General features: G+C 59.8%; 2 protein-coding genes across 6 annotated transcripts; one reads left to right on the plus strand and one right to left on the minus strand.

Annotated features, from left to right (window-relative positions):
- The first annotated feature begins 1515 nt into the window (after positions 1-1515).
- Positions 1516-10090, plus strand: SYTL1 (synaptotagmin like 1). 2 transcript variants are annotated; one of them, XM_053209726.1, is made up of 15 exons: positions 1516-1674; positions 4092-4320; positions 5296-5444; positions 5637-5721; positions 5802-5847; positions 6266-6338; positions 6546-6751; positions 6889-7002; positions 7176-7342; positions 7582-7678; positions 8020-8178; positions 8444-8522; positions 8630-8729; positions 9451-9656; positions 9864-10090. In XM_053209726.1, the coding sequence occupies exons 2-15, from the start codon at positions 4130-4132 to the stop codon at positions 10001-10003; spliced, it is 1812 nt and encodes a 603-aa protein (XP_053065701.1). In that variant the 5' UTR covers positions 1516-1674; positions 4092-4129; the 3' UTR covers positions 10004-10090. The 2 variants fall into 2 exon arrangements, with proteins under 2 accessions (XP_053065701.1, XP_026915755.1); XM_027059954.2 differs by having other exon boundaries at positions 6654-6751.
- Positions 10091-10230: 140 nt separating this feature from the next.
- On the minus strand, positions 10231-23260 carry MAP3K6 (mitogen-activated protein kinase kinase kinase 6). 4 transcript variants are annotated; one of them, XM_053209715.1, is made up of 29 exons: positions 22472-23258; positions 21067-21206; positions 20957-20980; positions 20518-20708; positions 20234-20402; positions 19747-19853; positions 19147-19317; positions 18949-19061; positions 18182-18341; positions 17795-17957; positions 17608-17715; positions 17433-17482; positions 17248-17343; positions 17008-17095; positions 16783-16916; positions 16276-16428; positions 15910-16042; positions 14338-14443; positions 13682-13839; positions 13386-13578; positions 13140-13278; positions 12679-12838; positions 12362-12538; positions 11941-12082; positions 11526-11697; positions 11319-11431; positions 11159-11232; positions 10786-10862; positions 10231-10573 (listed from the first exon to the last, which is right to left on the minus strand). In XM_053209715.1, the coding sequence occupies exons 1-29, from the start codon at positions 22812-22814 to the stop codon at positions 10483-10485; spliced, it is 3945 nt and encodes a 1314-aa protein (XP_053065690.1). In that variant the 5' UTR covers positions 22815-23258; the 3' UTR covers positions 10231-10482. The 4 variants fall into 4 exon arrangements, with proteins under 4 accessions (XP_053065690.1, XP_026915753.2, XP_053065693.1 ...); XM_027059952.2 differs by having other exon boundaries at positions 15910-16046; positions 16301-16428; positions 22472-23257; XM_053209718.1 differs by lacking the exon at positions 11159-11232 and having other exon boundaries at positions 22472-23260.
- Between the last annotated feature and the right edge of the window lie 28 nt (positions 23261-23288).

A 23288-nucleotide genomic window follows, 5' to 3' on the forward strand; every position in this document is an offset into this window, starting at 1 on the left:
AGGGGTAAAGTGGGGAGGGGCTGTTCTCCAAAGTCTGGGTACTATGATCAAAAAGGAGAATGGAGTAAAGGGACACTCCTTTCAGCGGTCCCCTGAGATGGCTGCGGTCATTGCCCTTGTTTTATAAAGGCAGAGAGTGAGGCTTAAAGAGATTGTCATTGATTCAAGTCCACTGGGGACCATGTGGCAGAGCCAGAAGTTTAAGCCAGACCCACTGGCCTCCAGGCCCCTGCCTCTTCACCGTGAGAGTTGCCCAGTCTAAGTGCAGAGCGCAGCATGGAGGCAAGGAGCCCTGGAGGGACAGCGGCGGCAAGTGGGGAGACCACTCCTGCAGCTGGGGACCAGGGCATGCCAGCAGACCGGGGTGTTGAAGGGACAGGAAGCAGAGTCTTTGGGGAGGGCCCTAAGGATGTGGGAGACCAGGACATCAGAGTGGGGTGTCTGGGAGTGAGGCTGAGGAGGACAGCCCAAGAGTTAAAGTGTCTAAGGGAGGCTGGGCCGGTTGGGAGCACATTTGTGAACCGGACACAGGGTCACCCTGGTTGTCTGCCAGCACCTTCCAAAACTGAGGAATGACAGATAAAAGTGGGGTGCTAAAAGGGTCCTCTGACAGCTGTGTGCACAGGCAGAGCTGGAGAAGCTGAATGGAGGCCAGGAGGCAGGGAGGAGGAGGGTTCCAGAAGAGGCTGGGCCGGTACTGACCCCTGGGAGGGCAACAGCGATGGGGGACGGGGACGGATGGGGATGGGTGGGGTAGTCTGGGAACTGGCAGCAAGTAGCAGGAGGCCGGGGCTGTTCGCAGCAGTGGAAACTTGGAAGTTAAGATTTGGTAGGTGAGGGGGAGGGGTGTGGAGACACAGTCAGGGGACCAAGCAGCTTGGCTGTGGCCAGCGCTTCCCAGGAGGCACATGTGGACAGGGAGGAGCAGTGATTGTGGACTGTGTTGGAGAGGGGACACTTGTGGAATTGGACTGTATTGGAAAGGGGACACCTGCTACCTACCACATGCCCGCTTGTGCCGGGCGCTCTCCTGTCTCTTAGAATAAGGCTCTTCCCACTTCTATCCACAGTGTGCAGGAGAGGAAATTGCAACTCGGCGTGTTTGAGACACCTGCTTAAGGTCACAAAGTGGCAGAGCGAGAACTCTCTCTACTAAGGGTCCTCTGACTGCAGTCTGCAACCCTTCCAACCCTGCTTCTTAGAAAGGTCTCTAACCTTGCTTTCAAAGCAAGTTCCTATCAGCAATTCAGCAGGCAGGGTGGGGGCACCACCCATTCCACAGCTGAGACAACCAAGGCTCTGAGGGGTTGGTGCCGCTCTGCCCTGCGGTACAGGAATTACAGAATAAGTCCGCAGTGGAGCTGGGGCCAAGCCCCGGGGGGCCTCCCGCCCACCAAATTGGCTCTGGGTCCTCTGCAAGGCAAGGCTTCTCAGCACCCCACCCCACCCCCCGCCCCGGGTGCCGAGAGTCCAGGCCTGGTTTTGCATCGGGCCCTGCTGAGAAGGTGAGAAGGTGTTTCCTCCTCCTCCTCCTGGGGCAGCTGCTCTGGGCTGCTGATTGAGTCAGCCTTAGTCCCTCACTGCACGTCTCCTGAAGTTCAGCCCTGAAACTCGGCTGCCAGGGGAGCCGAAGTCACCCTACGAAGGTGTCTGAGCCATACTGGACCCCTCCAGGTAACATACCTCAGGGCCAGGGTTCCCTGCCAGTGTCCAACGGGTAGGCACTTCCACCTGGTATCCTGGGTACCCTCTGGGGCCTTGGGTGTGGGAGGAGGTGGGAGAGGGTCTGGGACTGGAACACATTACATTGACCAATGGGTCTGTCCCATAGGGTCGAAACAGAGTGGGGAGGGCGGGACACTTGGTTCTGCCTCTAGAAGGAGAAGGGGCTGCAGGGAGGGAGGCGCTGCTGGGGACCCCAGGCTCAGACCTGCAGGACAAGGGCAGGGTCGGTTCTGCAGAACATCCCCCACCTCCCTACTCAATCACACACACCCGGTGGTCCCCAGGGCACCAGAGCACACCCCACAACACAGTCCAGTCACACATACAGCACAGGAGGAAATACACAGTGCACGCGCCACACAACGCTGTCACCGGAAAGTTACTGAACGTACCAACACAGACAACAGTCACCCACGCGGCATCACATTGTGACATGATGCACAGACACACACGCATTGATACAATATTCACACCCACACAATAAACAGCCTCCTAGATCCCACAGTATGCAGACTCTCACAAGGGCACAACGTAACACAGAGACCTCAACACAGCCTTGCACACCATGCCACAGAAGAGCCCTCGACCGTGCATTTGCAACACCCAGCACTTTGAACACAGCAGATGTGCAGGAAGTATTGTTAACATTGGGCACATGGGCATTCACAGTGTTATACATGGTACTCGATATAGACATTCGGGAACCCCAAGCCCTGGGGTGAGGGTGGGGCAGCACAGGGAGAGGGCTCTCTCGGGATTGACTCAGCTGGGCGGGCACAAGCCAGGACCTGCCTGCAGAGCACCCTCTTCTCATCTCAGCCTTGCCCGGTGCCCTGGTGTGGGAGAGGCCGGGAGGGGCAGCAGGGGAGGAGAGGCTGCCCAGCAGGCTCACGCCATGCCTCTGCTCTGCCCATGGCCCAGTCATGGGTCTCTTGCCGCGTTCACATGCCCCTCTGAGCTTGGCAAATGTTTTCCTTCCGGGGTCACCATGGTACCTGAGCAGCCTGGGCGGCTTTGCCAAACTTGGCCTCCACCTCTGGGACCCCAGCCAGGTCCTGGGTCAGGGCAAGGGGGAGAACCCATGTGGCCGAGAGGAGAGGGGCTCAGGGGCTCAGGGAAGAGGGCAGGGGTGGCAGTAGGGGCATCCTTGGCTGGAGACCTCAGTGGGAGTGGGTGCAGTGGTTACCTCAGAGGGGAGGAAGTGGGGGTGTGGCTGGGGAGGAGATTGCTTCAAACAGGAAGGCCAAATGGGCCAGGGCAGAGTGGAGGTGAAGGGTGGAGGGAAGGAACCCATATTGGGAGGTTCCCCGGGGCAGGAGGGTGAGCAGATGTGTGTGTGTGTGTGTGTGTGTGTGTGTGTGCCTTCCCCATGTGTGTGCAGGTATATTTCTGCATTCAATTAATCAAACTTTTACCAGCTATCTGTTGTGTATAACATACGGGGTTTTGGGGTGAGGCCCTGTCCCTATCTTCAAGGAGCTCACAATCCAGTTGGTGGAGGGGCAATTTCTGTGCAAAAGTCAGTGTGATTTGTATGAATCTCAGGTCATGTTTTTGTCCCCAGGGTCATTATACATTCTGTGGGTCCTCGTGTGCAGGTTTAAGAAAATGTTAGGTACAGGGGCACCTGGGTGGCTCAGTTGGTTAAGCCTCTGTCTTCGGCTCAGGTCATGATCTGGTGGTCCATGAGTTCAAGCCCTGTGTCAGGCTCTGTGCTGACAGCTGGGAGCCTAGAGCCTGCTTCAGATTCTGTGTCTCCCTCTCTCTTTGCCCCTCCCCCACTCCCACTCTGTCTCTCTTTCTCTCTCTCAAAAGAAAATAAACATATATTTTTTTTTAATTTAAGAATATGTTAGGTACATGTCCTGGTCTGGGCATGGGTCTATATGGGACTATAACTGCATAGGGTCCTTTGTGGAGGAACATGTGTCCACGTGCCTGTCTATGCAGGTATCAGTGTGCCCGTGTGTACACCTCCCCGTGGGTAGTTGTGTCTTCAGTGTCAGTGTGTGTGCATGTGTGATTCTGTACACGTCTTCAAGTGTGTCTGTGCGTGTATTCATGAGCCGGTGTATGCACGTGTCCATGGGGGTGCATCATGCCACCTTGATCTGCCCAACATTTGGGTGTATATTTGGGCAGAAAAGGGCAGTCAGGGCGCCTGGGTGGCTCACTCGGTTAAGCGTCTGACTCTTGATCTCAGCTCAAGTCTTGATCTCAGGGTCGTGAGTTCAAGCCCTGCGCTGGGCTCCGCTCTGGGCGTGAAGCCTACTTTAACAAAGAAAAAGGAAAGGCAGTCAGCTCCTGGATGTGCCCCGTATTCGGGCAGGGCCCGACCTTTGACCTGACCTCTGGTCTGCCCCCAGGGAGCCACGTGTGCCCAGCTGGGGCACTGCCCCAGCTGATGCCCCACAGGGGTCCCCCGTCTCAAGAGGGACTCTGGACCCTGCCCTGCCTCCTCATGGCGCATGAGCCAGAGCCGGAGACTGATGGACTGTTAGACCTCAGCTTCCTGACAGAAGAGGAGCAGGAGGCCATTGCCGACGTCCTGAAGCGAGATGCCCGCCTTCGCCAGTTGGAGGAGGGCCGGGTCAGGTGAGGCAGGGCAGGGGAGCCCAGGAGGAAGGGGCCCCAGCTCTGGGAGGCTCAGGTGCGCCAAATATCTGCGTAGTTCTTGTTTTTGCCCATTGGTTGCCTCCGCCCTTAGCCAGCTCAGCTCCTCACCCCTCCCAAGGTGGCTGCACGAGCTCTCTTACCAGCCTTCCTGCCTCCCAGCTTGCCCTCTCTGAGCCCCTGGTCATGCCGTGCCTGGAGCTCCCGGATCTGTTCTTAATATCCCCTAGCAAAACCTCCTCTGTTTCCTCAGCATCTCATGTCAGGGCCAAGCTCCTAAGTGTGGTCTGCAAAGCCTCCCTGATTAGTCCCTGCCAGCCTCCCCGATCGCATCCTCCACCAGCAAGCCCCACCCCTGACACACATAAAGTGTCCACTACAGCCACCCAAGTGCTTAACAGTCCCCGAACACACCCTTCACTCCTATGCTGTCCCTTCTTCCTGGAAGAAAGAGCACAGTGGCAGAAGAGCATGGGACTTACAAGTAGCCTTTGGGGACAGACAGACACCTCTCAGCCATGTAACCTTGGGCAGCTTACCCGACCTCCCTAGCAACACTGTCCTCATCTGTAAAAGGGGCCTAAGGAGCACTACCTCATAGAATTAGGAGGAGGGATTATGCACAGTAGTCATTTAATGAATGCTAATGATTCTCCTTCTCTGCCAGGAGAACTCCAATTTGTCCTTTAAGAAGCAATTCAAATGTCACCTCCAGTGGGAAGGCCTCCTAGATTCCCACAGGCAAAGCTGGCCCTTCTCATATCCATCATGGCACCTACCTCATTATAGTGTACTTACCTACTCTGGATGCAGTCTTCCCACCAACCTGAGCTCCTTGACCCAGAGTAGGGATCGAGTCTGATTTGTTGTGTCCTTGGGTCCGGGTCCAGGGCTTGGCACAGAGTGGGTGGCAGGAATGTTGGTTGGGTGACAGCCATCCCCTCCCTCATCCTCCAGCAAGCTCCGGGCCTCGCTGGCAGACCCCGGGCAGCTGAAGATCCTGACAGGAGACTGGTTCCAGGAAGCGCGCTCACAACGGCACCACCATGCCCACCTTGGCTCTGACCTTGTCCGAGCCTCTATCCGCAGAAAGAAGAGCTCCAGGGGTGAGAGGAGATCCCTAGGGTCGGGCTGGCTGCACACAGCCCAGGGCACTGGGTATACATGGACAGGAAGATAGGGCCCCTGGTACTGTGTGTCTTTGGGTGGGCACCACCCCTCCCAGGAGCAGGAGGTAAGTGAGCATCTTCAAAGGCCAGACTTCCTGAGACTGAGGGTTCACAGAACTTCTCACCCAGGCACGGGAGACCAGGCTCCAGGCAGCGATAGGGAGGGTGAGGCTGCGGCTGCTGAAGAAGAAACTGAAGAGGAGCTGGAGCCCAGGTGAGGAGGGGTGACAGGGAGGGGAGGGTGCCTACCAGTCCCCTGGGGCCTATCCCCTGACAGCCACCTCTCCCTTCTAGGCTCCCCACGGACGAGGCCCCCCAAGAGATGCTCAGCAAGGCTGAGGTGAGTAATGAGTCACTGAATGAGCTGATGAATGAATGGGATGTGAGAATCAGGAGATCCTGGTCTGGGCCGCTGTCATCCTCCTCTCTCCAGTGGAGATATGGACCTGGCCTCTAAGGGAATCTCAGAAGCCGGCTATTAGAGGTGGTGGGGGACGGAGCTGGGCGAGGTCCAAGACTCAGACACTACTGTGCCACCAGTGGGACCCTGGGAGTCAGGCAGGGCAGGCCCTGACATGTGAGGGGGTGTGAAGTACAGGCCCAACTGGTCCTGCAGCTGCTTGCCAGCCCTGCCTTGAGGGCTGTGCTGAAATCTGTCTGGAGTAGCCAGCTGGAGCCTCTGACCTCTGACCCCACTGCGACCTTTGACCCCTTTGTCACTAGACCCCACTGTGACCTCTACTCCTTGCTTCTTTCAGGAACCTGATTCTCCCTCACCATATGTCCCCCTAAAGACTTCAGAGCATGAGGAAGAGCCCCAGGCCCAGGAAGGTGAGTGGGAGGGTGTGTATTGGGGAGTAAGGAGGTTTCGGGGATCAGAGTCTAAGTGACCCCAACCGCCTGTGGGGGTCACCTTCTCTCTCACCTTCTCTCTCTCTTTCTTCTCTCTCTCTCTCTCTCTCTCTCTCTCTCTCTCTCTCTCTCTCTCTCTCTCTCTCTCGTGGGGGGGGGGGGGGCGTCTCCTTGGGCTTCCCGCAGCACTGGGGCCTGAATCTGCAGGTCACCAGGGTCGCAAACCAGTCCCTACAAATTGGCTCAGGGGCGGGCAGGAGAGGGCCACGCTCAGCAGCTTGTGCCCCATCCCAGCCCCGGGCCCAGGGGCCCCACAGGTCTACGCGGTGGAGGCGGACCCGGAGCCCAAGCCGCTGTCGCGGGGAGAGGAGCCACCGCCTACTACAGCCCAGGTAGGCGGGAACGGCCCGCGGCTGCTCCCAAGACCCGGAGCGGATTCTGGGCGGGCAGTGCCCTTTGCCCCAGACTTTAAGCCGCCTGGGAAGGGGCTGGGAAAGAGGGGGCGCCCGGTCACTTCCCCCCTCCCCAGACCCAGGCGGCGCCAGAGATCCTGGAGAACGGAGAGGAGGCCCCGGGGCCCGACCCCTCACTCGACCGCATGCTCAGCAGCAGCTCCTCCGTGTCCAGCCTCAACTCCTCCACGGTGAGGGGTGAGGGCGAGGACCTGGGGACGCGGGAGACCGGTGGGGAGGGGGGCGCCTTCCCTCCGTAACTCCGCGCGTGGCCCGGGCCTGACCCCTCCCTCGCCCCCCCCCTCCCCTGCGGCGACCTGAGCCCTGCCTGCACGCTCTCCCTGACCTGCACCCTCGCCCGCAGCTGAGCGGCAGCCAGTTGAGCCTGTCCGGGGAGGCGGAGGCGGGCGCCGTGCAGGTGTGCGGCTCTGTGCACTTCGCGCTGAGCTACGAGCCGGGCACCGCGGAGCTGCGCGTGCACGTGATCCAGTGCCAGGGCCTGGCGGCCGCGCGACGCCGCCGCTCGGACCCGTGAGTGCCCAACCCGCTCTCGCCGCCCCACCCCACCGTTCTTCGTGACCTCAGTTTCCTCGTCTTCAAAATGGGGAGTATCAATGTCCATGGGAGGCGTGGGTGAGATAACTCCTGGGAAGCGCTGCACGGGAAGCCGTGCTCCCCCCGGCTGGAGCTGGGGAGGCCCACTGGGGGGGGGGGTAGGCGCCGGAAGGGCCCCCCCACTCAGCTCCAGTCCTCCCCTCCCCCTGCCTCAGCTACGTCAAAAGCTACCTCCTTCCGGATAAGCAGAGCAAACGCAAGACGGCGGTGAAGAAAAGAAATCTGAACCCGGTCTTCAATGAGACTCTGCGGGTGAGGCTGCGACGACCAAAAGACTCCCCCATTAATGAACCCGACGGCCCTTCCTGCGGGGGCCGGGTGGCAGGGACCGCCATAGTATGGTCATTGCAGGCAGGTCGCTCCGATCCTCCGTTCTGCGGGACGAACGGCAGGGAGGCCCTCCGTCCATGCGTTCTCCAGTGGGTCAGTCTAGTGGTGGGCATGGCGCTAGTCCAGACCCCCATTTAATGGCCTTCGGGGCTCCCCCGGATTCCCTCGTGCAAGGAGAGCGGTAGGACAGGGGCGTACAATCCCGCAGCGCTGAAGCCGGGGCCAGCCGCGGTGCTCCATTAAAGCGCACTTCCTGTCCCCAGTACTCCGTCCCGCAGGCCGAGCTCCGGGGCCGCGTGCTGAGCCTATCCGTGTGGCACCGCGAAAGCCTTGGTCGCAACATCTTTCTGGGCGAAGTCGAAGTGCCTCTGGACACGTGGGACTGGGGCTCTGCATCCACCTGGCTCCCCCTGCAGCCCCGGGTGAGGCAGCTGGCCCGCTTGGGGAGATCTCCCACCTGCACCCTACCGAGCTTTCCTCCAGCCCCACTCAGACTCCGCCTTAGGCCTCCCCTCCCCTCGGGGCTACCTTACTCGCCACCTTACTGCTCCCTTCGAGGGCCTGGCCCCCGACGGCCGGTTGGGTGCCCCCGGCTGGCCGCGCCCGGTCGATGTATGGAGACCCCACCCCTTTGCGGCCCCTTCGGCTTGGGCCTGCTCCCGCCCCTGACGAGACCGCCTCTCGCAGGTCCCGCCCTCTCCCGACGACCTTCCCAGCCGCGGGCTGCTCTCTCTGTCGGTCAAGTACGTCCCCGCCGGCTCCGAGGGTGAGTGACCGCCCGGCGAGAGGCCGTGCTGGACCGGCCCTGGGAGGAGGGGACCTCCAGTCGCGCACGGGCGTGGAGCCTCGGGCCTGAGCCGAGCCTCTCCGCAGGCGCGGGACTGCCCCCCAGCGGGGAGCTGCACTTCTGGGTGAAGGAAGCTCAGGGCCTCGTGCCGCAGCGCTCAGGAACCCTGGATTCCTACGTACAATGGTGAGGGGCATCGGGACCTTCGCGCTTCCCTTCCTCCGCGCCCCCTCCTCGGGAGCGCCCCACCTCCGACAAACCCCTCCTAATCAACCACCCTTGATCCCCCCAGTCTGATCTTTGACTACTGAGCGGGGGTGAAAGGGACGACTGGAGCAAAGGCCTGTCAGGGAAGGACACCCTTGAGGAACTGCATTTCAGAGTGACTGGCTCTTCCCTGAAAAGACCTGGAAGGCCAGGCTTTGGGGCTTGGCCCTGAACTTGCAGTTCAGTGGTTTTCAAAGTACCCTCTAGGGGTCTTCTAGGGGTGCCTCCAGGTGGTACCCCACACTCGGAGAGTGAAATGGAGTTCAGCGGATCAGGTTCTGAGCTGCAGACCCAGATTCCACCACGGACAGTGTTGTGCTTTTACTTTTTCAGTGATATTTTATCTTGCAGAAAGGGTTCTGAGGCTTTAAAAAGTTTGGAAACAACTTTTGGGGGCAACAGGGAGCCAATGAAGGTCATTGTGTGGGGAAGTAGCAGAGACATTACTCCAGGGTCTTGTGAATAAGAGTTGTAATTTTATTTTTTTTTTTTTATTTATTTTTTTTGGGGGGGGGTTGTAACTTTTAAAGGCAGAAGGCCTCAGGCAGCAGCCAGGGGACATGGACATTGTGAGGACGGGTAGGATTCAGTGAATGGTTGGTTCTGGGTCATGTGATTGCCAGCCCACCTCCCCCCACAGTTCAGTGCTGCCTGATGACAGCCGGGCCAGCCGCCAAAGGACAAGGGTGGTGCGACGCAGCCTCAGCCCTGTGTTCAACCATACCATGGTTTATGATGGCTTCGGGCCTGCTGACCTGCGCCAGGCCTGTGCTGAGCTCTCCCTCTGGGACCATGGGGCCCTGGCCAGCCGCCAGCTGGGGGGTACACGCCTCAGCTTGGGCACAGGTGAGTGGGGCAGGGCCCTGGGGAGATCTGATGCTGAGAAGCAGGGGCTCCGTGTGTGGCCTCGGGCACTTCTCTGCCCTCTCCTGGGCTTTGGTGTCCACTGAGAACTGGGAGTGGAAGTGCATAATCTGGGACCAGGCAGGTGTTCCTTGAGACCTGGGGTGTCCGGTGTGACCACGGCCTCCACCCCTGTCTGCACATATCTAGGCAGCAGCTATGGGCTGCAGGTGCCCTGGATGGATTCCACACCAGAGGAGAAGCAGCTGTGGCAGACACTCCTGGAGCGACCATGCGAGTGGGTGGATGGCCTTCTGCCACTCAGAACCAACCTGGTCCCCAGGACATAGTTCTCCTATAAGCCACCCAACTCCTCTCGGGACCCCCATCTCAGGGCCTGCCCTTGGCTAAAACCAATAAAGTTTATTCTAAGGGCAGCAAGGGGCTGGTGTCTGTTCGGGGGTGAGGGTGATGTCGGGAAAGGGTGACGGTAAGTGAAGGAGAACAGGTGAAGGAACTTTAGACTCAGACGGAAAGACCTTAGGAAGCTGCGCCCAGGAGCCCCTGCCCCCACCCCTTACTTCGGAAGTTGCCAAGGCCCAAGCGTACAAAGGTGTTCTGTTTAATAGTCTTTGCCTGGCGGTACTTGATATGCTTGGGGCATCTCTATGGTTGATTCTGCCCACTGGGGCTAGGCCTGGGCCCTACCCTGCCCCCCATCCACCTGGCCTCCTCCAGTTGACCCTGAGTCCTGGGGCAGGTATATCAGAAGCTTCTCCTGTCTTCTCCATTCATCCATCCTTGGGTCTAGCCTCTTGTCTCGGAGCTCTCATTCAGCCTCTTGGGGGCCAGGGGTAACCGGCGTGGATCCTGCTCGCTGTGCCAAGATGGCTCTCCAGATGCGGCATACCATCCCTCCCCTGGGGATAGCAGGCTCAATGTGGCTTGCCAGAATAAGGTCCTGGGCCCTCTCTAATACCCACTGTCTGCCTGATGCCCTCTCTGTCCCCAGAAGACACTGGTTTCCCTGTAATTTCCAGGGAGGAATCCAGGCAGGCATGTAGCTGGGGGTCAGGATCTGACCAACACGAAGCCATTTGCATGGGTCATCCTTGGAGGGCCCAGGACATACCTGATGCGGGTGTAGATGAGGTCATCTCGAGTGGCACAGGTCAATAGGGTATGGAGGGTGAAACTGTGGTTCAGCAGCTGGTTGCGGACAGAGACCCGGATGCAAAAACAGTGGAAGAAAAAATCAGAGAAAGATGTGTTCAGAGACTCAGGTACTAGCTGTGTAGTACCACCGATATGCTAGGGCAAATACCCCTTTCGGGGCCGCAGTTTTCTCATCTGTACCATGGTGGGGGGGTATACTAAGTGCTCTTCCCACAGTGAATTCTCTGTGTGAGGGGAAGAGAGAGGGGAAGTGAGAAGAGCTGAAAGATGGGCAGAGGTGGAGTCTTTGGTCGGTGGGGGTCAAGGATAGCCAGCACTCTCCCCCTCACCATCTGGATGGTGCCTGAATCCACATTCAGTTCCTGTAGCCACTGCACCAGGCCCTGATCCACTGTGAGAGCAGCTGTCAAGGAGGAGTCAGGTGGTGAATCCAGGGGTACTTCCTGCCAGAAGCTGCCTCACACTCACAGCTAGTGTTCACCAGCTCACCTGGGGGCTCGGAGGCCAGGGCAAAGATCCCTGCCTTCCGGCTGACCTGCTGTAGAGCTTGTTGCACCAGGGCCTGGCACTCCCGCTCCTTCTCAGCCAGGACATCTCGAAGCCTGTTGGAGAATGCAGAGGCTGGGAGAGTAGAATAGCCGGAGGAATGAGGGTGAAGCTGGTTCAGAGGGGATGGACAAGGCCCAGGGGCTTTACCTGTCAGTTTCTGCTCGCAAGAGGCTCAGCTGCACCATCAGGGGCGGGGATCCCTGCTCTGGCTCCCCAGGGAGCCGGCTCAACTTGACCAAGGTTTCCTGCTGCTTGGACTGGGGTTCCTCTTCTTTACTTGACTCCTCTGACCTCGGTGGGACCGCCTCCGTCTCCACCTCTGCCAAGCCAAGTGACTGGGGTGAGGTCAGGCAGGGAGGGAACGCCCATCTGGGATCCCCAAACACTGGGGGTAAGGCGCAAGGCGCCAAGGCGCTGGGTACCCGCCAGGCAGTGCCAGTCTGGGATAGGCCCGGTTGGCCACGCCCCACCCGTTCCTTTCCGCCCCTGCAGAGTCTAAACCCTACGGGCCACGCCCCCTCCGGCCCCATTTGTGCTCGTCACGCCCCCGAGGGGGTTTTACCCTCGCTGGCCCGCCGACCAGCTCCATTCGGCCCGCCTGGGCCCAAGACAGCCAGGGCTACCCGTACAGCTCGGCTGAGCAGCGAGTCCAGTACGAACATCCAGTGTGGGCGGATATGGCGCCTGCGGAGGATCTGCTTCACCTGGAGAGGGAGAAAGGGCGCTTGGCTGAGTCTCAGATAGAGGTGGGGCTCGAGTTGGAAAGCCCTAGAAAGCCTTCTGCCAAAGGCTAGTCGGGTAGGCGGACTTGGGGCCGAGGGAGGGGCTGGGAAGTTAGAACTGGGTAGATGTCCCTTTCCTGCGGGCTCTATCTTCACAGGGAGGACATGCAACCTTGCAACACCAAGTCCTTGCACATTCCCAGGCACAGGGAGCTCACTACCTCTTATTAGGCAGCCCTAACTTCAAGAAAGCTCCCTCACCGCATCCGGGAAGGCGAAGAGCGGTCCATGCAGAAGCGCCGGCCCGAGGCCTTGGGCCCGCAGCTGCCCTTGCAGCGCCCGCAGCTCCTGGGCCAGCTGCCGACGGTTGGGCGTGTGGATGTGCGCGGCAAGGCAGCGCAGCAGCTGTTCCACATGATTCCTGCCCAGACGGGGACCCTGAGAAGGAAGAGGGGTTGTCAGTGGGTGTTGCCGCCTGAGTCAAGAGAGTTGCCGGTGGGTGGAGGAGTGAGGGAGGCGGTCAGCAGGCTTCCCGTCCGCGCTCGACCGCCAGGGAGCGCTGGGGCGGCCGCACCCACCTGTTCCTGCTTCAGGCGCAGATTCTCCGCCAGCGTGGGCAGCTCCTGCTCCAGCACCGAGGCCAGCATGGCCCTGCGCTTGCTCTCCTGGTGCAGCAGGCTCAGCCCAGAACTCTCCTCGGGGGACGTGGGCTCCTCCGCCCCGGGCTCCTCAGGCACCCTAGTGTAATGGGGAGCTGCCGGTGGAGGGCGGGTAGCAACACCGGCCAGCCACCTCCACCCCAGGGTTTGAATCCTGGTTCTTGTATTTTTATGCCTACCTCACAGGGATTCAAGAGATAAGCCTGGCACTGAGGTGGCACAATAAATAGAAGTCAGAGCATCTGGGAGGGGGCACCAAATGCCATCCTTGCAGGTGGCTGGAGGTGCCAAGGCCGGGCGGGGTGGGGGGCTTCTTCTGGAGGGAGTACAAGGGCAAACCCAGATGAGGCAAAGTCACTCTCAAGACCCTGGGCTCTCACCGGAGCTGGCTGGTGTCTCCATAACTGAGGCAGCGCTTGGGTGGACTCGGTGGATGCTGAAAGGGTGCCTGTGGGCACGGGAATGTCTGGGACTGGGTGGTCGAGTCGGCCGAAGGAGTGGGGCTGGCTGAAGGGGCATCTGAGGGAGGGACATGGCTGTCAGCATGGGCCCCCGTTCAGTCTTGTCACCTCCACAGCTCCTCTGCCCTCACCCCAGCATGCCCCCTCCCTCCACATGTGTAGTACCTGAGGGCCGCGGTGCGGGTCTGGGGGAGCCAGGGCTGCGGCTCCTCTTCCCAGGCTGCAGGAAGGGGTCCCCCAGCAGTGCCTGAGCACTGGCTCGGAGACGGGGGTCTGGCTCAAAAGTTCGGAGAAGGAAGGTTTGGGCCTCCGCTGACAGAGAAGTGGGCATTGGCGGATGCACCTTGTACATGCCCACCTGGGAAGGGTCGGGGAGGGTAGACAGAGGTCAAGTTTAGAGGTGTTCAGGGCCCAGTCTGTCCCCACCCGACCTCATGAGCCAGGCCATGGGGGGGTCTCACCTGAAACATGGCGGCTTGCGGGCTCCCTAGCTCATGGAAGGGTGGGCGACCTGTGGCCATCTCGATAACAGTGCAGCCCAGTGACCAGATGTCAGCTGCCTTCCCATACCCTCGTGGGCCCTGGTCAATGATTTCTGGGGCCATATACTGTAGGGTCCCTAGGGCAGGAGCAGTAGCAATAGGGCTCACCTAGGCTTGATCACTGCGGGGATGGCAGGGGGCTCTATCATTCTCTGGCCACCTGCGCCCACAGTGAATTCTATCATCCAAACAGTTCCCATCACCTACCCTGGTGGTCAAACACCTGTCCTGAGTTTCCTCACTCATCCTAGGCTCTATCATATTCTGACTCCTTCACCCCCTGGAGGTTCCATCATATATCCTGGACAGCATCATCCACTCTGAACTCTGTCACACACTTTAGCCCGCATCGACATTTCTGAGCTCCATTTCAGGCACTTAAATTCACCATCATCAGCTCTCCGAGCTCCAGTTCTAGATTCTATCACCTCACCTCTGGCTCAATCACCAGCCCTGGGTTACATCCCCCATTAGGGCTCTAACTCCGTGGCCAGGAGAAACACCATTCCCTGAAAGGTCTTAAGAGTTCTTCTGTCCTAGGTCAGCACCCCACTCACCACCCCACACCCCACTACCTGTGAAGGTCTCAGTGCAGGGTGTGATGCCTGCCAGCCTCTTGGACGTGCCGAAATCAGAAATCTTGAGCAGCCCACTGAAGGTGTTGATCAGTACATTGTCCCCCTAAGTAGAGTGGACATTGTGCTCAGTGCACATCAGGCTGGGCTTCTGATGGCAAAACCGGACCCTATCCTGGGATCCCATCTCCTAGAATCCCAGCCCGACCCCACCTCTATCGGCCTCCTCCCTCTTCGATCCCACTTATGACTCCTGGGACCTGGCACCTGGTTTGCCTTCAGGTCTGAAGTTCTTTCCTTCCCTAGGGAGCCTCCTTGATTAAATTCCCCACCCTTTGCAAAGGGGTCTGCACTCTTAATTTAAACTGTCAGTCTCTGTCTGGAGCCATATCTCCTCCTGTCCCCCTTCACCAGTGAGCCAGGGTGGGCCAGCTACAGGGCTTACCTTTTTTCATTTTTAAAAATTATTATGATGATTATGCTTTTTTAAAAGTCAGCTTTATAATTACTTTATAATAAAAGCCAAGGATATAATTTACATACAGCAATTTTTACCATTTTCAGAGCATAAGTCAAATGGCTTTGACAAATCTATACAATTGTATAACCACAACCAAAATAATAATATTGAACATTTCCATTACCCCCAAAGGATTCCCTCATACTCTTTTTTTTTAAATGATCTCAGGAATAGAACTTAGTGATTCATCACTTACATATAACCCCCAGTGCTCATCCCAACAAGTGCCCTCCTTAATGCCCATCGCCCATTTAGCCCATCCCCCCACCCAACACCCCTCCAGCAACCCTCAGTTTGTTCTCTGTATTTAAGAGTCTCTGATGGTTTGCTTCCCTCTCTGTTTTTATCTTATTTTTGCTTCTACGGGGCTTACTCTGATGTCGATCTCTCTCTTTTTAATTTAAATTTTTTATTAAAATTTTTTTATATTTATTTTTTTAAGAGAGAGAGACAGAGTGCCAGTGGGGGAGGGGCAGAGAGAGAGAGAGGAAGACACAATCCGAAGCAGGCTCTAGGTTCTGAGCTGTCAACACAGAGCCCAACATGGGGCTCGAACCCACGAACCATGAGATCATCACCTGAGCTGAAGTCAGACGCTCAACTGGCTGAGCCACCCAGGTGCCCCTAATTTAATTTTTTTTATTTAAAAATTATTTTTTAATTTATTTTGAGAGAGGGTGAGAGCAGGGGAAGGTCAGAGAGAGAGAGAGAGAGAGAGAGAGAGAGAGAATCCCAAGCAGGCTCTGTGCATCGGCTCTGAGCCCAATGCGGGGCTGAAACTCACAAACCATGAGATCACGACCTGAGTCAAAATCAAGATTTGGACGCTTGACAGTCCACTCAGGTGCGCTCTCTCTTTTTTAATGGTTATTTATTTATTTTGAGAGAGAGCACGTGCACATGAGCAGGGGGAAGGGCAGAGAGAGAGAGAGAGAGAGAGAGAGAATTCCAAGCAGGCTCTTCGCTGACAGCGAACCCGTGAGATCACGACCTGAGCTGAAACCACGAGTCGGATGCTTTAACCTACTGAGCCACCCAGGCGCCCTGCTTACCTTGATGTCTCGATGCACAATGCGGTTGTCATGCAGGTAGCTGAGTCCCTGCAGGATCTGGCGTGTGTAGAAACTGATGGTGCTCTCATTGTCCTGCAGGGGTCCCCACACTGACCGCAGCAAGGAGGACAGGCTGCCTGGGCAGAAGCAATCCGAGGTCACCACTGGCGCCCACTTACTCCCGCCCTCAGCTCTCTGCTCAAGGCCGGGGCACACCCATGCCATGACCCAGACTCCATCACCACCCAGCCGCACTGTGTCAGCTAATGCCAGGCTACGCCACCCACACACGCTAGGATTCATCTTCCCCAAGGGTTTCCCACACCTCCCTGGCTCCATCCCCATGCCCCGCACTTCCAGTTCCACTTGCCATCCCACGCAGGGCAGGTACCTCCGGGCACTTCCTCCATGAAGATCTTGAGGTAGCCGCCCTGGCTGGCGGAGCCCAGATAGCGCACAATGTTCTTGTGGCGAAGGCGTTTGTGCAGCGCTATCTCTTCATGCAGGGGTTGAGAGAACCTGGGGGCAGGTAGGGAGAGACCAACAGGCGAGCTTGGGGCAGAGACGCTCCCCCAACTCCAGCACCAGCCAGGCCACGCCCCCAGGACCTGCCCCAACCACACGCCCCTCTCTGACCTTCCCCACCCTATCTGTCACCCAGCCCACAGGCCCCTCCGGACCCTTCCGCCCTCCTGGTCCCTGCCGTTCTGCCCACGGGCCCGGGCCCACCGGGCATCTGTAAGCCCGACCAGGAGGGCATCCGCGGTTCCCGCGCCTACAGTCGCGCCCCCAGGAACCCCCTCAACTCGTGGTCCCGGCCACCTGGGCCCCAGGGAGCGCCGAGCCCCGCCCGCGCGGCCCCGCACGCCGCACCTGCTGTCCCGCTCCGGGATCTCCTTAATGGCTATGCGCACCCGTGTGTGCCGCTCGCGGCCCGCGTACACCGCCCCGTAGGTGCCCTTGCCCAGCACCAGCCGCTCGCCGGTCTCCGTGTACTCGTAATCGAACTGGGGGGCGGGGGGGGGGGATTGGTGAGATGGGAGCTCAGCAGGGGCCCGGGCCCTTCCTCCTCCCCGCCCTCCCAGCCCCCTTCCTCACCTCCAGCACCTCCCCCACGCCCTCCGCCTCCTCTGTGGGCACCGTGGAATCCGGATTCGTCACCACGGCTTGGATCAGGCTGCAGAACCTGAGGGTGAGGGAGGTCAGGCCCACGGGAGGGGTAGCTTGGGCGGAACCGTCCCCTCCGATGCCCGGGAGCACCCAGGGGACATGTCCCTTCCTTTCCCTCACTCCCCTGGCAGGCCCCACCCCCGCCGCCCTCCGAGAGGCTGCGCGCACCACTGGCAGTGCCCTACGCTGGGAAAGCACAGCTGCACGTCCTCAGCCGGTGGGAGCGCGTAGAGGAAGCAGCAGCGCTCGTCCCTCTTCGAGGTGCTGAGAAGGGAGGAAGATCCCCAGTGAGCGCCCGGTGGCTGGCAGCGCCGCCCCTCCGGGGACCTGGAGCCCCTGGTCTCGCCCCTCACCTGACCCCGCAGATGGAGGCCACTGGGAAGGTCCAGCTGGATGGAATGTCCTGGGAGAAGAAGGTGGGTCTGAGGGGGCTGCTGGGGACTGGGAGAGTGGCTTGGGGATGGGACAAAGGTTCTAGAGAAGGGGTGCACAGCAGTGAGGGGTGGGGGACCTCAGTGGTGACCTCACCTCGGTTTCGGGCTCCAGCAGGCTCAGGGTCACTGCGCTCACCGGGTCAGCACCCTGAATCTCGAGCCTCGCAGGCAGCAGCACCTTGTTCATCTCCAGGACCAGCACCTGCAGGTGATGAGGAAGGGGCTGGGTTAGAAGGGGCCTGCCCCTCTCCCAGTCCCACACTCCCACTGGGCGGCCTCACCAAGCACTGGTCCCCTTGGGGACAAGCCGTCTTGAGTGGCTGACAGGACTGTAGCAAAAAGCGGAGCCAAAAGTGGGCACGGTGCGGGGGTCCTTCAAGAGGCTCTAGCGTGGGTCTGAAGTGTTGGTACAGCAGGAAGGTTTCCATCATGGACACCAGGTACCTGCAGGCATGGCCTCGTCCTCAGCTCAGCCCAAGCCCCGGCTGGCACTGCCAGGGAGAGCAGACTGGCTTGGACGAGGCCAGAACATGGGCACTGGGTACGGCGGGCACCGGTCTGGAATAGGCCATGTCGTTGGCTCCAGGGCTCAGGCTGGAATGCCAGTGGACATAAGCGCGGGGGCTGGCAGCCCACGCCGGGCCAAGACTGTGGAGGGGACCACCTACCATATGGGAGCATTGAGCTTGTACAGCTGCTCTGCAGCCAGCGCCACCTGGGCGAGGTCATTGGCGAGGATCTGAGCTCCCAGGTAGAAGCCTACATCCCAGTAATACTGCATCTTTTCCACACAGCCTTTTCGGGCCAGCAGGCAGCCCAGCTTCATGCCTGGGAGAGAGCGGTACGGGTCCTAGGGAGTGTGGCGGCAGGTGTGGGCCACAGCATCCGTGTGGGCGGGAAGGTGGAACTAGGTGAGGGGCGCGGTGAAGGGCCCGACTCTTGATTTCAGCTCAGGTCACGATCTCATGGTTTGTGGGCTCGAGCCCTGCGTCGGGCTCTGCGCTGATAGCACAGAACCTGCTTGGGAATCTCTCACTCCCTCTCCCTCTGACGCTTTGCCCCTCCCCACTGGTGCATTTTCTCTCTCTCTCTCAGAATAAATAAACATTAAAAATTATTAAAAAAAAAAAAAAGAAATAGCTGAAAACTTTAGTGGGACTCTCAGATGGGAGTAGGAGCTTCGGCACAAGGAAGGTTTGGGGAACAAGTGTGTGCAGAATTCAGTGTATAAGGAACACAGGTGTGGCACACCTGTGGGTTCAGGGCTCATGAGGGCCCAGGACAGGTATGAGGGTCCAGATGTGGGTTCGGGAAGAATAAGTCCAAAAGGGGACAAGGCCAGTCCCAGCTCCGGCCCAGTGTCCTTTCTCCCCATGCTCTCCCCTGGCCCCTCTGAGGCCCTGCCGGTGGGAGGAGGGGTGCAGGACGGACTCACCTATGAGCTGGAGCTCCTCAGAGTCCTCAAAGCGCTGCCCAGCAGCGATGAGCAGCACAGCTGCGTTGATGCCCGAGTGGAGGCTGGGCTCCACATCAAAGGCCTTGCGATACCTGGGGTGGGGGTGGGGACTCAGGGCTGGACTGATGCCCACAGGCCCATCCTTCAGCCCACTGTCTACCCACTGGCACCCCTTACCAGTGATAGGCTTGCTCCCGGTGCCCAGCGTCCTGGAAGCCAGAGCTGAAGAACATGTCCTTGTAGACACGGCCGCACATGCAGTACAGGTCAGGTGCCACGGAGCCCTCACACTGTACCAGCGGCAGAAGCACAGCCAGGGCCTTCTCCCGGTCCCCAGGCCTGTTCCTCCTAGGGAAAGGGGAAGATAGGCTGGGGACTTACCCGATGGCCCCGCCCCCTCTCTACCCAGGAACCCCTAGACCCTGAACGGCAGGGCCCCTTCCAGAGGCCTGACGGTAATGAACCCAGAATAGCTGTGACTCTGGTCAGCACGGACCTCTCTAGAAGTAACCATCCCAGAGAGAAGTGATTCCTAGCAGCTGTGACTCGGAGGAAGAGTGACGGCGGGAACTGCGACCGCCCCAAGGGCAGCAGCGCCACCCCCACCCTACTCCACCCCAGAGGCAGCAGTGACAGGACAACAGGGACCATTTGACCTCGGTGTGACCCTGGTCAGCAAATTCCCTGAATGGCACTGATCCCAGACTGCAGTGATGTCACACGGCAGAGACCCATGTCCTCAAGTGGCTATGACATGAACGTGGCTCTGCCACTCACCGGTTGAGGGCGAACGTGTAGTGGAAGCAGACGTTGTGCTGCTGGGCCACATCACAGGTGGGCAAGGCCTGCAGCGTCTCCACCAACTCGATGATGGCTGAGTAGTCCTGCGGGAGGGCACGGCACACACTGGCACGATGGCCTCTGGGGGGGGGTCCCATCGGCCCCCAGACCCTGAGGAAAACCTTGAGTTGGGGTCCCCTCCCATCCGTGACACCCCATCTTCCCACCCACCACACCTAAGGCCCAGGAGGCAGTGTAGACACCACACCTTTCACAGAGAACCGACCGTGTGCCCCAACTTCCCTGCTGCTCTGGGAGACAGCGACATGATTGTCCCCGGCCACAAGTAAGGAAACTGAGGCTCAGAGACATCAGGTAATTTGCTCAAAGCCACCGGTGACTGAGGGGCACAGCCCGGGGATGGACTCGGGCTCCTCTGACACGGAATACCACTGCCCTGCCTGCCTCTCTGAGCACCACACACCTGCACATCGCGGTAGGAGAGCAACAGGTTCATGATGATGTCGGGGCTCAGCAGCTCCACGCTGTCCAGTCTCCGCTGCAGGCGAGCCAGCTCCTGCTGCAGCTGCTGCCCGCAGAACCGCTCCCGGGCCTGCCGGATGTCCTGCCGAATGGTCTCCCGGAAGTAGCCACTATCGCCCCCAGCAGAGGAGGGAGGGGGAGAGAATGATGGGGCCTGTCCCTCAGCCCCAGCCCACTGGGCCCTCACCGGCCTCCTCCTCCTGCGCCCTCTCTGCGCCCCATTACCAAGAGTCCGTGGGCGTGGCCTCCAGCAGGCGGGCGAGCCGGCCCACCAGGGGTGTTAGCAGGGCCTCCGTGCCCACCCCGGCCTGTACCAGCCCATCAGCCAGGCCCCTCAGGAGGCCTGCATCACCGCACAGCACCCGACCCGTGGCTGTCACCACATAGGGGATCAGTGTGTAGCTGCCAACACAATCCTGGTGGGAGGGAGGCAGGAATCAGTGCAGGTCAGGGGTCAGCACCAGGTCAGAGAGGGGCACTGAAGTGGTCAGAGGTCAGCACCAGTGGGGATGGGGACAAAAGAGAAGGGGCACACTTCATGAAGGCTGGCCCTAGGGAACAGAGGCCCACATGGGGAGCTAGTGAGGTCAGAGGTGACTGAGGAGGCCAGAAAAGGTAGTGGAGGTCAAAGGGCACATTGGAGGGAAGGGTGGATTCTGCTCACCGAGTTCTTCTGGAAAACATCCTCCTGCAGGGGACAGTCAGATACTGGCATTCTAGGTAGGCACCACCCCAGGCCCTGTGCCTACCCCCACCAGCCACCTGGCCACCTACCCGAAGGGCCTGCAGGTCAGGGAGGTCAGCCTGGGAGCAGAGGAGCACGTTGTTGGTCATGCTGAAGCTCTCACGCACGCCGAGGTGGTAGAACAGGGAGGGCTGTGCCAGGGAGCTGCTCACCTCCAGCACCACCACATCTGTGGGCACAGAGGTGGAGGCTCTGAGCCTTGAAGCCTGGCTGGGTGGGGAAGGAGCCTGGGGATCCACCCTGGCTCGGTCGGTGTTCCCATGTGACTCCCACAGGGTCCCGTTTTGCTCTGGGTCTCAGTTTTCCCCTTCTAGGCCCCTCTAGCTCTTCTACAGAACTGATGATATCTGTGGTGTTGCAGGAGAGGATTGGGCTCAACAGGCTGGGACCTTCATCCCACTGTTCAGAACCAGTGAGCACTGAGCATGGAGGAGAGGAGCTGTGCACCAGCCAACAGCCTGTTCCGGGCCATTTGAAAGGCATTCGAAAGGTGTGGCGCAAACACAGAAGTCCCCTACCCTGAGTCCTCAACGCAGTCTCTTGAGAGGGGCGGGCACCAGCAGTGTGTTTAGACAATGCTGTGCCTGTGTGTGTATCGCTTAATGTTTCTACCTCTGTGAGTGACAGTGGCTGCGAGGGCCTGCGTGAATCAACATATGTGCGATTTGTGAGTCTAAGAGTATGTGTGTCTTTGTGTCCTCGAGGTCGCGTCAGCCTTCATTTTTAGGCTGCGATTTTAGGGCCATCAGGCAAGCTCGGTTCCCAGACTCTTGGATGAACAAATAAGTGTCAGGGGCGGGGCGCCTGGGTTGGCGGAAGGGAGGGGTGACCAGAGCGGGAATAGCAGCCTGTCTGGCCCCGCCCCCGAGCGACCCAGCCCTGCCTCCAGTTCCGCCCACTACCTCGCAACCACTGGGGCCTCACAACCTAAACCCCCTCGCCCAGAATCCCGCGCCGATGGATCCCTTGGCTTTTCTTTCGGCCTCTCTAGCCCGATCTTCCCAAGTAGTATGCTACCTCCCCTGAACTCCAGCCCCCCAAGTACGGCCCCTTTCCCTACTCCAAGCTCCACCTCCCAGGATCCTCCCTCACGAGCTCCGCGTGAGATCGTCTTGAGGCTGAGCCCTCCAACCTCACTCCTGAGATACCACACTCTGTCCCGCTCCCAGCCTCGCCCCAATCCTAACCCCAGGCATGGTGCCGACTCCAGAGTGCTTTAAGCCCCGATCCAAGGCCGGCCGCGCTCCAGATCCCCTAAATTCCACTTTTATCATGGCCCTACCTCGACCCCTCAGCCTAGCTCACCTTGTGCCCCCCAGACCCCATACCCATCTCGGGGTCTCCCCGGAATCGCCGAACCACGCCCCCTTCGGCCCTCCCCGGGACCCCCAAGCCCCGCCCCGGCCCCTGACCCCGCCCCCAGCGCGCCCTCACCCGCGTTGTAGAAGGAATCCAGCGCCGCGGTGTCTCCCAACGCCAGCGTCCCGAAGGGTAGGCTGCGCAGCTGAGGTCGCGGTCGCGGCCCGGGGAGCTGCGCGCAGGCCTCGCGCAGGCAGCGCAGGGGCAGCGGCTCCGCCTCGGCTCCAGCCTCGGGCTCCACCCCGGGCTGCGGCTCCCGGGTCAGCACATAAACCACGCTGAGCGGCCGGCTTCGCGCGCAGCCCCGGCCGGCGGGCGCGGTGGGGGGCCGGCCCCGGCTCAGCGCCTCGGCGAGCGGGTCCTGCCAGCAGCTGCCGGCGCGCACCAGGGCTCCAGACCGCTGGCACGGCCCTGCCATGCGGGGGCGCTCCGGTGTCAGGCGCCCGGCTCTGGGCACCCGGGGCGGGGCAAGAGCCAGTGGCTACGGATCCAGGGATCTCAGGATTGGGAATCTCCTACGAAATCTGGAAGCCCAGAGTCGGTCAGAGGCCCTGTTCCGGGAATCTGGAGCCCAGGGCCAAAGCCAGGCTCCGACCAAAGGTCCTGAAGATCTGAAGTGGGGATTGGGTCCCGAGAATCTGGGGCATCCAGTGATCCGCAGCTCGGAGTCCCGGGAATCGGTCTGGCCGTGTCCACCACCCGGACTCCGCAGGAAAGAGTCCGCCGTCGCTCTCTCCTGCCCTCACATGTAGGCCGGGCCCAGCCCTTTCCCGGCCGACTGGGAAAGCTCCACCCTCGGCCCTGGGGCAGCGCCGCTCCCTAGCGGCCCGGGACTTGGCCTCTCCCCTCCCTCCTCTCCCGCCAGAACCTCTGAGACTGGCCGCTTCCGGAA

The sequence above is a fragment of the Acinonyx jubatus genome, chromosome C1, assembly GCF_027475565.1.
Source record: "Acinonyx jubatus isolate Ajub_Pintada_27869175 chromosome C1, VMU_Ajub_asm_v1.0, whole genome shotgun sequence".
Lineage (NCBI taxonomy): Eukaryota > Metazoa > Chordata > Mammalia > Carnivora > Felidae > Acinonyx > Acinonyx jubatus.

Excerpts from the sequence above, each read along its gene's own strand:
- SYTL1 (XM_053209726.1), top strand. The coding sequence starts at position 4,130 with ATGCCCCACAGGGGTCCCCCGTCTCAAGAGGGACTCTGGACCCTGCCC. Across the intron at positions 8,179-8,443 it reads GGCTCCCCCTGCAGCCCCGG|GTCCCGCCCTCTCCCGACGA; the intron begins GTGAGGCAGCTG and ends CGCCTCTCGCAG. Across the intron at positions 8,730-9,450 it reads CTGGATTCCTACGTACAATG|TTCAGTGCTGCCTGATGACA; the intron begins GTGAGGGGCATC and ends CTCCCCCCACAG.
- MAP3K6 (XM_053209715.1), bottom strand. The coding sequence starts at position 22,814 with ATGGCAGGGCCGTGCCAGCGGTCTGGAGCCCTGGTGCGCGCCGGCAGC. Across the intron at positions 20,981-21,066 it reads CTGACCTGCAGGCCCTTCGG|GAGGATGTTTTCCAGAAGAA; the intron begins GTAGGTGGCCAG and ends TGTCCCCTGCAG. Across the intron at positions 14,444-15,909 it reads TTGTGCATCGAGACATCAAG|GGGGACAATGTACTGATCAA; the intron begins GTAAGCAGGGCG and ends CACTCTACTTAG.